General features: G+C 43.7%; 1 protein-coding gene across 2 annotated transcripts in view; it reads right to left on the bottom strand.

Moving 5' to 3' along the window:
* Positions 1-3,457: 3,457 nt before the first annotated feature.
* Positions 3,458-12,926, bottom strand: part of si:ch73-211e3.1 (mastermind-like domain-containing protein 1) — a 66,924-nt gene continuing 57,455 nt past the window's right edge. Inside the window, exons 3-5 of one of the 2 annotated variants that reach the window (XM_035410389.1) lie at positions 8,244-8,363; positions 7,883-7,955; positions 3,458-6,919 (exon numbers count right to left, since the gene is read on the bottom strand). In XM_035410389.1, coding sequence (XP_035266280.1) covers positions 5,913-6,919; positions 7,883-7,955; positions 8,244-8,363 — 1,200 coding nt within the window. In that variant the 3' untranslated portion in view covers positions 3,458-5,912. Of the gene's footprint in view, positions 6,920-7,882; positions 7,959-8,243; positions 8,364-12,926 lie in introns of both variants that reach the window. The other variant, XM_035410388.1, reaches the window with a different exon arrangement.

Below are 12,926 nucleotides of genomic sequence, written 5' to 3'. Positions count from 1 at the left end.
GCTGTTAGGGGTTTTACTCAAGGCAGTTATCCAGCTAACTCAGTAATCCGGTTTCGTGAAATATGCCTCAGATGCGAATGATAAGCGTGTACTAGCCTAAGCCAAGCAAATTTTTTAAAAATAATTCACCTGATGACTGACTGTAGTCGTTCGAATAGCAAGTCTGCTATCAGTAGACAGTGACAATTTTTGTTTCACGTACCATTAACCCGAAACATGATGACATGACTATATCTAAGATCTTATTTTATTTTAAAATCTTTAAGCTAATTTTTTTTTTAATGAAACGTCTTGTGTTTCATTCCAGACACCAGGTTTGTTTACACCACCTGGTTAAAGTGATCCAATTCCTATTTTTTCTTCACGTTTCACAGTACAAATGTGTAGCCTATTATGAACAGGAAAAAAACATGGCCAATGAGATCTGATATTTTCAGATTCGTTTTGGGCCGCATTCGTGTGTGGAAATAAATCCAATAGGAATCCGATAAGAATTTCCCAGCTTTGCGATCCGCTAAGTCAGGGGTCCTCGATCTTATCCAGAAAGGGCCGGTGTGGGTTCAGGCTTTTGTCTCAACCAGGCACTAACACACCTGATTCTACTAATTGAGGTCCTTGGCAAAGACTCTAGTGGTTGATTAGTAGAAGGTGTGTTACTGCTTGGTTGGAACAAAAGCCTGCACCCATACCGGCCCTTTGTGGATAAGATTGAGGACCCCTGCGCTAAGTCTTTCAAATGTTCTCCTACTTTTTCGCATTTGAGTGGCGTGTGACGTAATTAGGCTACATGCACAAACATTCTCTGCTGGTAACATCAACTGTTTAAAGAAATTAAACGGACGATGAAGGCTCAAACCAGTGGACGAATACTGAAGGTACGTGCTTTTTAAGCCAGTATGGCGGAGAGTTGGTATGGGCTAGGGGATGTTCGTTGTGCACCTAAGATGCTTCAAAACACAATAGCTTGAATTATTATTTCTGTCTCGTTTTGTTTCCATTGCAGATGGCGATATGGCCGTGGTGGCATGGTTTACTTTCGTATTGGTAACCAAATCCTCGTGTACACATGCGGATTGTTTCAAGTGTAAACCGTGTTAACACTGATATGGGTCACTTTTAAAGTACACAACCTGGCCAGAAGTGTGTGGACACCTGAAATCCAACATCTCATTCAAAATGATTGCCATTTATACGTTGGTCCACACTTTGCTGCTATTACAACCTCCACTCTTATGGGAAGGCTTTATACAAGATGTTGGAACATTGCTGCTGGGATTTGCTTCCATTCATTCAGTAGAGCATTAGTGAGGACAGGCACTGATTGGGCGATTTTGGGGTTCAGGTTAGGGCTCTGTGCAGGCCAGACAAGTTCTTCCACACCGATCTCGACAAAACCATTTCTATATGGACCTCACTGTGTGCCCGGGGGCATCGACATGCGAAAACAGGAAAAGGCCTTCCCACAAAAGGCCAAGATGGAAACATAGAATCACCTAGAATTTCATTGCATTAAGATTTGCCTTGCTCAAACCATGAAAACAGTCCCAGACCAAGGGGTGTCCAGATACTTTTGGTCATATAGTGTAAATGTAAACAGGAGGTAAAAAGGCAAAAAATCAGAACTGGGCATCAAGACGTGTGGTGTAAACGTAGCCTAAGTTGCCATATAGGCCTCTCTGCAGTCACGTTGTAAGAACACATGCTTTAATATCTATCTATTATCTATACCTGCTTATTGGTCAGGGTCGCAGGAGGGCTGGAGGCTATCCCAGCTTGCATTGGGTGAGAGGCAGGAACACATCCTGGACAGATCACCTGGCCATTGCAGGGCACACTCTAATACCTAGCTGATTTAGCTAACCAGCATTTTTTTGGACTGTGGGAGGAAACCGGAATACTTGGAGGAAACCCATGCGGACACAAAGAGAATATGCGAACTCCACGCAGAAAGACCCAGGCCGGAATTCAAACCCAGGACCTTCTTGCTGGGAGGCAGTGCTACCCACCGGACCACTATGCTGTCCTAAGTCGGTACGGTAAATTCAATAAATCCTCTAAATTCCTTCATGTCTTGGATCCAGAAGCACAAGTGGCGGTGACCCGCTTTATTAATTTTGGTCTGACTTGTGCATTCACTCAAAGTGAGGAAAATAACAGTGCTTTTGTACAGACATAATTGGACAGATGGAAACATTGTTACTGCATGTTTTCAACATTCTTTAATCACAAAACAGGAAACACATCAAAAATAGACCATTCCAGGTCACTCCCCCGTGTTTTAGTATCAAATACAGTCAGTAAAAAAAATACTTGTATTTCCTGAGTGACAATGAAGAAGTGGGCGACACCCATTTGACCATCTGTGCTGCATATCCTTTGTCTTGGTTAGCAAGCATAATGAGAAGAACGCTCTTAGTGAGAGCAAGTTACCTTGTTAAATTTGTGTGTGCGCACACGCGTGTGTGTGTGTGTGTCTGTGGATGTTTCGGGGGATGGAGTGTACTCCATAAACAGTACCTACTCTAGAAGTTCTCGATGGAAGCACAACGACTCAACCTTTGGGCTTTTCAGGCTCATAAAACAAAAGATAATTCCAAGCCTGGAATAGGAAATGAAAACCTTTCAGGCCAGTACGGGGAAACTCAAATCCCAGTGCGCTTTCTGTGATTTATATTTATCTTCTGTTACATTTATATGGTTAGCTAGATTCATCTGTGCTGTGGATCAGCAGGAGCGCATCTGAAAAGTAATTTATCTGTCTGTCCTCATGGACAAAACCAAAGTGCAGTGTGCCTGTTACAGCATTTATTTAAACAATAAGGCATTGGGTTAAACCTCAAGCAAAGGAAATACATCAGAACTTACCTGGTTATCAGAGAAGCTAAAGATATAAGTGATGTGTATTTTGCGTATAAATTGTCATGTAGCCAGCTTTATCCATTAGCATGTGTCATCCCCATTCAGCTTTATGTTTATGTATCTGTTTATATTCCTCTCATGTTTGCTTTATATTATGTATGCAAATGACTTAGGCAACACTGCACAGCATTAGACTTGTGAATTATATTTAATTATACACCTGTCAACCACTGGACATTCTTGCTGTTTCATTGTGATTAATGCTTAGCCTAAAATGATTAAGACATGTGGAATGTCACATTGCGGATCGTCAGCAGTATGAATGGGTTTAATGTCTAATTTATGTCATGTAAGGCAGCCAAACCAAAAACAGCCCAAAGGTAAATTATTTGTAAACAGGTTCAAGCTTGTAAAGAAAAAGCAGGGTGTTAGCAGCATACCAGAAGGCATAAATGTGTGTTTGTGTGATTAAAAGGAAATTAAATGGGAGTGGCGTAGGAAGCATTGTTTTGCACAACCATCAAGCTAAGAATTACAGAAAGCAAGAAATAGGATGAAAAAACAACGGGCGATTCGAGAAACGACTCAGAGCCTTTCGTCCATTTATACAGTTTTATTTTTTAAAATCTAAAAAATATCAAGACAAAAATAAAATAAATCACAGATATTCACAAACTGTAATGGCTTATAATAATCTCCTTGGTTACAGATCCAAAAGAGAAGGGACACCCTAGGGTTAGGGCGAACTGCGGAAAAGGATTGTGGGAACTGTGTATGGCAGGACCTTTTCTAGAACAGCCAGCTAACTTTAAGTTCTGGCACGCTGCATCCATTGGTACTTTTATTCAGCGTCTGAAATTCAAATCACCTTCAACCAAAAATAGCGTAGTTCTGAGTGACAATTACACGCTTTGTGCAAGATAAAATATGGAGCGCAGGTGCTAATTTAAATTGACGTACAGTGCTTACTCACGTTACCTCTGTATTACAATGGAGGCAGTGTGCGGAGGGATGTAGAAATATCAACGCTTTTGCAGTTCACCCCAAGCTGAAATCCCTGACCCCATGTTTCAGTAGTGTCCCCTATTTGGAAATATGCCATCCAATGCATTTGCATGGCTGCGGAATGTTCCCAGGGTCTCCAACCACAGCCACAGACCTATGTCTGTGATACATGTACTTTTGCAGTTTTGCAAATAGTATATTACAGTCTTTGCCATATGAGGTACCTTTCTGTCTTCATCAAAGTAATAAGAGACAGGTGGTATCCATGTCTGTGAGATGCTTGATCAGTCATTTCTCTTGAGGGTGTAGTGTGTTTTTCTTCAGACACAACAGTTGTGCTGGTAGGCTTGGGAAACCCAGCCAGTGGTGTGGGTGGAGTTTAGGGGTCAAGGATGAATACAAAAGACGACTTTAATAGAGTAATTCAGGTGATCCTGGACCTCAAACTGGTGTTGGGTGCAGAGTGTGGGCCTGGGGATGGGTTTTTGTGTCACTAGGGTACTGCCATAAACCGCAATCTCCAGATTCTTTCCATCGCAATCTAGAACCCTGGGCCAAACCAGAGTACCAGGAGCAGTGTTATGTCAAAAACATAACAAATATTCCAACACTGTAATACACAGTATTACTGAAAAACTAACTGTATTGTCTGCATATTCAAAACAAATTAAAATAAAGGATTCTCCTATTGTAAAACAGATTTAATTGTAAGCTATATCAATGCTTTTTTTTACACCACTGTTTTTTTTGTTGTTTTTATTTTCATTTCTATTTACAAAGGAAACCTTCAGAATTCATTTGCACAAAAAGAAGTATAAATATGTGTACTTCTCCTTTTTAATATGTTATAGATTAGGAAAACATAATTTACAAAATAGTTTATTATGTACAAGCCCCTTGCAGACCAACTTCCCTCCACTCACGATAAAAAAAAAAACATGAGACTAAACAGTTCTAGAACTGCCAGGACCACAATGGCAGATCTCCTTCCTCTCCCATTGGTACACCTGCAGTTTTCTAGATTGCAGATTAACTGCCTCTCTCATGTTTTTCACTTCTGTTTTCAGACATGATTGGCAGAGTGGCATCACATGGGAACCCTAGCCAATCACAGTTGAGAGGATGCTATGTGTGAAAAGCAAAGCAGCTCAACCAGGATCATCATACTTAGCCATCAATTGAGGTGACAAGAGCCTATGGGAACCTTATCAATCTGAACCACAGGACCATCACTTTTGAGTTGATCAACACAAGCCAATTTTTAACTGCTGTCAGTTCAGCTGGGAAGTTTCCACTGATGAAGAAGCAGGGAGAAAAGACCATACCAAACACAGCAGTTTACATCATTGTACAGTCGAGAAGCACAGAGTATCAAACCTCATTCAGTACATCCTTTACTGAGATTACATTTTTGTGTCTATTTTGGTCTGTGAACAAACTAAAATGGTGTAAGACATTCAGTCACAACAAATGTCAAATAATGAATCCATTCATAATACAAAAATGTTTGACGTTTAAAAAGACACTGTGGCAAAACACTGAAGTGTAACACATGCCTGGTCTGCCCAAAGTGATTAATTAGACCTCCTTTGGTAATTTAAGCTGATTTGCCGGGAAACAAAGGAAGCCATGGGAATCGGTGTTGCCTGTGAATTGCATCAGGAGTACGCTTACATCTACAGTACATGGATCTGATCAGTGTGTATTCCCTTCTGGGCCAGATACCTCTGAGACCTGCTACACTTCCTGCTCAACACACCTTGCAGATATAACTGAATGAGGAGCTTTGTCTCGATGGCCGTGGTTACAGAATTCAGAGGACATCCCTCTGTCCGTCCGTCTTTGTGTGTGTGACCGCATTCCCCACCCTGGACTGACCAGTGGAGGGAGGGAGTGGCCTGAGGGTAAAGGTCCAGATTGGGGGCATTTGCAGTGCATCGCTCTTTACCAAATTCACACGACGTCCCATCGTGTATGGCTCAGAACATTCCGGAAACACAACCATGTCCCTGGAAACCTCCCCATGCAAAGGTGCTCATGGGGGCCTACTATGAGTTTTGTTCCAGGTACTCATCAATCATGGTGAGATTGTTCAGCCAGTCCTCGTTGGACCCCACTAGCGTTTCTATGAAGTCCACCTCGCCTGTCCCCCCTCCCCCACCTCCTCCCGGCACCCCAGGCATGCCCCCGTTGCTCTGGTGCTGGGCACACTCGTACGCGGGAAGTTTATGTCCTGGGTTGCCACTGCCGTACCCCATCCCAAGCGGGTGCTTGCTGGAGGAGGAGTAGCTGGGCGGAGCCATCCCGTGGGCAGGTGGCACCATCCCAAGGGGTACTGGCTTCATCACTGCCATGGCAGACAAGGGGCCACGGGGCCTCAAGCCCTGCTGGGCCATGGAGGGGTGGGGGTGGCCAGGAGGCAGCTTCTGCATGTGCCTGCCAGGCAGATTGGGGGCCACCTGGTTTGGGGGAGGAGCCCCAGTCTGGTGGGGGGTGAAGTTTGCGGGCATGCCGGAGCGCAGGGGCTGCTGGGAGAACTGCGGGGGCCCTCCGCCTGCTCCCCTGCCCGGGAACGCATGCTGGTGGAGCCCTGGGTCCATGTGCGTATCGCAGCCCATGCGCGGGTGCCCCTGCTGCTGCTGCTGCCACAACTGTGACTGCGGCTGCGACGGCTGCTGGGGGTTGAACACCATGCGGGGGAGAGCGCCGCCCTGGTGGAGCGCGTGTCGAAGGTGCTGAGGCTGTAAGGGCCCCCCTTGGAAGGACGGGCCCGGCATTCCCGACCGGGCTGGAGCTTGGCTGTGGTGCATGGGCTGCCGAGGAGGTACACCCATTCCCATCATGCCCTGGCCTGGCTGAAGGGGCACACTAAACTCTTGGTGATAAAGGGCCGGCTTGGGGCCTGCGTTGCCCATGAAGGCTCCACCGCCGCGGCCAGGCTGGTTGAGCGCCCCCATCCGGCCGGACAGCATGGGGCTGTGGGACAGCATGGCGGGGTTGGCTGGGGGCGTCCCCATGGGGAATCCGCACTCTGAGGGGAGGGAACGGCCAACACCTACAGGAGGGGAAGAAGAACCGAAACGCGTTGATAGTGAGTATACGATATGTCATTGAGAAGTGAATCATTGTTTGATCCAGGCTTTGCCATTGTGCCATTGGCCTTCTAAACGTCATAAATGACCTGGTAGAAATCAATGCATGGGCTCAAATGACCTCAGAGTGACTGGGGAAAATACCTGTAAAGTATAACGTGCATGGCTACTTTAAGAATATTTCAATGGATATAGCAAAGATAGCAGCTTACATTCGAATCACTGGATCATGTGTCTGCAGCATCGCTTATGTGGCAAGCTAATAAGAATGGAAACCACTAACAAATAAGTAATTCTGAGCCAAAAGCACATCCCAAGATAGGAGAGAATTTTGCTTATGAGAGTGATTTGAAACACTACAAGGACCAGCAGCTGTTACAGACAGGAGTCAGGGACTGCTACAGAGGCATAGAGCTGCATATATCAGAACAGGCTTCCATTAGATGCTGACTTCATCAAAACACCTTTCCTGCTTCAAGCTTCAGCACTATACAAAATATAATGATATACTGAGTTATGTAAAATATCAAAATACAATCATGTTGAACACTACAGTAATGGTGGTACAATAGAATGCTGTCTTTAAACTAAAGTGCGTATCAAAAGGATGAATCGTATGAACATACATAGTGCGGAAGTATTCCAAACATTTACGTCTTATTATTTTATTACCTGCTGGGATGCATGAAGCGTGAAGCTCAGCACAATCATCAAAGTGTGTACTCTGATATATACTTTGTGTATTGCTGACACGATTTTAGGATGGTACCTCAAACCCATCACCGTGAAGCAATTTCATTTCGCGACTGTCTCCCTCCCCTCTGGATCAGTATTCAATCATCCTCCTACGGATTTTACTGGTAAGTTCAGTTCCACATTTGTCTTCTGAATGCTCCTTTTTAAATGAATGCCTGTGGTGCCCTCACCTTGAAATGGCACCACCTGCTGGCAGTCTGACATCTGGCCTCCGTTCATTTGCTCCATCTGCCTCTGCTTCTCCTGCTAAGACACACATGAATCACGCTGTCACTCATCACGGTAATGCTTACTCAGGCACATTGCCATTTGCCAAAGATGACCTAAGCCAGTCTACTGTGAGAATACACACGCGCACGCGCACACACGTGCATGGACGCGCGCACACACAGACACACACACACACACACACACACACTGTGGTGTTATACTGTACATGTGGACAAAGCCAATCTATTTGGAGAAACAGATGACTGAGACCAATCAGAAAGATTACTATCCCCGTTGTTTGACTGTCAGTATCTGACTTACCTGTAGGATGTGTTTCTTAATCAGCTGGCTCTTCAGCAGCATGTTGTAGTTGCTGCTCTGCGTAGGGCGAGGCACAGCAGAAGGGTCTTGGAGCCGAGGAACCATCCCAGGACTCTGATCCTGAGAAAAGAGAGAGAGACAGAGAGGGACGAGTCAGAGAGGCACGACTCAAGAGCAATTTTTTACATTTTATTTCAGCATCAGTCAAGACTGTGTAAATGATGGTAGACATGCTTTCAAACAAATCAATATGGTACATCAATCCATTATTCAAGCTGTCTCATAAAGAACTTTGGCTCTCAGTGAATGGCAGCGTAACAGTACTTCATCAAATCTGTAATTAAAAAAAGAACCAACAGGAAAAACAGTAACAGCTGCAGTATGTCAGGAATCATGATATTTTCATTCTAAAATAAAACCCAGGAAATTGATTAGATGAATCCTTCCTCGTTTTGAGGCCTTACGAGAAGCAAGTCAACACATATCCAGCTATGTCTGAAAAGGTGAATCAGAGAGTACACAGCTGCGCAAAAAATTTAACAAAATTACCAAAACAAAATGCCTCCGTCCTTTGTAACCCAGCTAGGCTTCCTTTCCTGGCTGTAAGCAGTAAATAACTGCACTGGGCGGGTTCCCAGAGCCACTAGCGTTTGTTTGTGTTGGCCCCTGGAGAGCCCGCTCCATCAGGCATTCCCACATGGAGAAGACTTCCTCTCTCACCAAGAAATCCCAGAATCCTCTTCTGCTCAAAAGCCCATGCTACCATATTGTGTGTACAAAATGAATGGGCCATCTAACATACACAGCGGCAAGCTACAAATACAGGAAAAGACTAAATGTGATACAAAAGAAAAGGTGGAAAACAAAGCACTCTGAGAGACCTTAAACTTTTGAAATAAAACAAAACAAAATACCCAATCAATATTTTTATGTATTGTTTGCCCTTACGCACATGTGAAGGCATGTGAAAATCTACTCACATCCTATACAAATCCCAGATCTTTGATGCGTTCTACCTTTGACTGCATTTCGCAATTTACTTACACAAATTTCTGCATGTGCAGAGTATCATAAGTTATGCACAAATCTAGCATGGTCGCACAAATGACATCCCGGTGGGAGTATTGCTGCTCACTGCAGTGGAAATGAATGACTTGTCAGCACTAGTGTTGGTAATGGCTATTGATCCCTTTCCTGGCCGGGCAGAATTGGAAAAGCACCAGAGTGAGGAGCGTGTTTGTGTATTCTGAGCTTAAACCTGTCTTCTGTGCAAGGCTAGGTATTTCCACTATTTTCAGCGCATGCTGCCCCCACAGCATCCATCTTTCAAACATCATGAGAATTAATGGTATAAAGCACATAAAGATTTGGTTTCATTTGGGCTCCAATGGCCTGCTCAATCATGTATTGCCTCCTACCCCCTTTCAAAGAAAACCCCGGGCATTCTGTAAGAAATGATACTGCATGATACCGTAGCACTGAAAATGGTGCTTTGTTGGTTTTGAATGAACATCTTCACCAGCAGAGCAATCACAAACGCAGAACAGCGATAAACAGCGCCGTGCTATTTGGTTGTTTGCGTCCGCGTGTGCGTGCGGGTGGTTGCCTGGTGAGCCGGTGGGGAACTTCATAATAATATGACTAATTGTTCTGATGTTGAGCCCGGGGCCGTTGTCAATGCAACATCCGACAGAGAAGGCTTTTCTTCCGATCATAAATCTCTTCGCAACACGGTCAAAGGAACAATAATAAAAAGGAAGGCTGAGGAGCACAAAGAAGAGGGTACAAAGGGAAGAGCCTGGGTAGGCAAGTAGTTCTGCTTTGTAAGCTGAAATTGGTCAGTTTGGAATACATTGTTGGAGCTTTGCCCACATTACAACCTAACCATTATATCACATATTCAAAGAAACTGTATTGAATATCGCATTAATTGCTATACAAAAGCAATTCACCTTATTCCCTTCGCAGAGAAAGCAATACATACTGATCATAATTCATTTTCTTAAAGAATAACAACAATAATAATGATACTCAGGATAAGAATATGTTCTTGCACAATGTGTTAGACTACACAGTCATATGCATCAAACTTGAAGCTTTTTAAAAAATACTCCCAATCAGGCCAAAATCACCAAAGAGGTGGACCGTAGACGACTAAAATTATAGCACAATACGGCCATTTCCTCGCAGGACAAAACTAAGATTCATGCTAACTCCCAAAACCGTTATTTCTCTCAATCCCAGTTGCTTTGATCAAACGCTATGAACAAACGAGGATAGACTCCAATGATTACTCTCAGTAGAGAGGTGTCTAGAGGCTATAAAACTGCCAGTCCTGTATATATTTATTTCGCAGCTAAAAAGCCCGGGGTGAGAGGTAAAATTATCTCCATAAACATCACGTGCAGTGCTGTGGTCACTTCTGAATGAGACTTCGCTCCATAAACCTCACCGACAGTTGTGTCCAATAAAAAATGTATTGTAAACGTTATCCATTAGTTATCTCTATGTACGCTTTAAAATATATATCATTCGAATAAACTGTCAAACTGCTCACACCCACGCATCAAGGTAGTTGTGAAACTGTAATGACGGAAAGATATGATTAGTAGCATAGTTTCCTCCAGACTTGGGCGTCTTTTTATTTTTACCAAACTCCCAACGCTGTCTCCATCAGTAGTAGCTACACTGAGAGCACTGGCATCTTGTCAAACCCACACCCATTTATACAAGGCGTGTTCACAAAGCCTGCCTAATCCAGTTCCCAGATATGTCTTACTAAGCATGGAAAAGCACTCTGGCTGTTTCGTCGTTTGGACAATTGGCTACTGTTAACCTAAATGCAGGCCTTTGTTTTTTTGTAGCTTACACCCTGTCTTGTTCAAGCGCTGCATGTGATTTTTCACGATGAACGCTAGATGTCCCTGGATCCTGTCTTCTGTTCGCCTTAGTGCTCGCTCATTTTGATCGCACTGGTTGAGGGTGGAAGAAGGCACGCATCGTGTGCGGCCAGGGACAAGAGCGTCGCTTATCTTTTCGACGTCGGAGAATTTTAGTGTCTGTTTCTGTCACCCTATAACAGCCTGCCAATAATCTTTTCTAAGCGCACTAGTCAAATTAATATAGGCGATTTCGGTGGAACGACACCTTTCTCCTCTTGCGGTTGCACACGCGTGTAAGAGTACAAAGGAAACACACACTTGATATGTAATCTGTCATGAATGCCCAGACCGCACGAATCAGTTCGTCCTTAAAACATTGTGTGCGACCGTAGCATCTTTGGACATTACGATGAAGTGATTCTATAGCCGGTGAAGAACGCCCTAATCAGACAGGACATGCATTGCAGTGGGCTCAGTGACGTGCCAAAGTAAACAGCAGCCCTAGATCTGTTGATGAAGCAGCTTTTCCCCCCTCTACCACCCGCCACCCCCCTCTCCCAGAACAGCCACAGCCAAACTACACGCCCCGCTACCTTCTCACGGCAGTACGGCGAATACTTGGTATTGTTCCATCTTTTTCAAGTAACGAACGTGTCTCCACTGTGAAGGTGTAGGCTACATGTTCTAAATCTTCTAAGAATCGTTGAAGATTCAAGCACTAGCCTATACCTTTGATGGTAACTTATTAACCACAGATAGCCCACCTCACACCTATTCCTGGAATAAAAAAGCAAGACACTGGTCTCATAAGGCTGAATATCCCTCTCCGAAAAAAACCCAATTTCTCAAATGCTTATGTGAATTTGTACTTGTATGTTTAGCCACTGTATATAAAAGTAGATTAACAATAAAGCGTGACACTTTCATGAACGATCGATCAAACCCTTTATAATAGTTAGTCTCCAGCATTTACCATCAAGTGTCCTATTTATTCTCGTAACTTTGTGAATACTTTACACATTAAAACAATACCTTTGCGCCGAACATCTCCGCACATGAGCGTTGCTCGGGGTGGAGTAGTCAAACCAAGTAGCATTTTACTTCGTAGTTAATGGCTATTGCTAATTTGCTAATTTCTTGGGGTTCATTTGAGTGTGCGCGTGCGCGTGCACTTGCACTGGGGGTTGGGGTTTGGTTTCTGAAGTAGGCTATTGTGGGAACGCAAATTACCTTGTGAACTACATATTCTTCAGGATTGCCACCGTTTACTTGCTTTCTGGTGCGTGGGTGCATCCTGTTCCCTCATTTTCCTTCCCCTTCTCAGCTAGGATTTAATGAGAAGACATGCACAAACACAAGCTGGTGTCATAGCCTAAACACTGCTCTAGAAACATAACTGCTTCTTTGTTATTTCCGCGTTATACCTCAGTTATTTTGTGGTATGGCTAAAGGTTGTAGCTAAATCGAAAGGTTGGGTTCTGCAATCTTTACTTTTGTTTGCTTGTAATAAAAAAAAAAGGTTTAAAAAAAAAACAATAAGACATTTACTTTGAAATAATACAAATTGAACTAAACGTGCTATTGATTTTGCATATTGCCATTTGCCTTGGTCTTCAAAATTGCATTATTTATCTTTCATCCCTCTCTTGCTTCCCTCCTAATAGGATCTGTACCCTATTTCATTTGTGACGTTGGGTTGTGGTTTTCACAAGTCATAATAACATTGGATGAGCTTGAAGCAAGTCCATCTAATCTCTGCGCAAGATACAACCGCCCATGGAGGTATTTGCCATTTATTTCT

The sequence above is a fragment of the Anguilla anguilla genome, chromosome 3 (genome assembly GCF_013347855.1).
Source record: "Anguilla anguilla isolate fAngAng1 chromosome 3, fAngAng1.pri, whole genome shotgun sequence".
NCBI lineage: Eukaryota > Metazoa > Chordata > Actinopteri > Anguilliformes > Anguillidae > Anguilla > Anguilla anguilla.
Note: the sequence above shows the minus strand (reverse complement) of the source record. Positions and strands in the feature narration are given on the sequence as shown.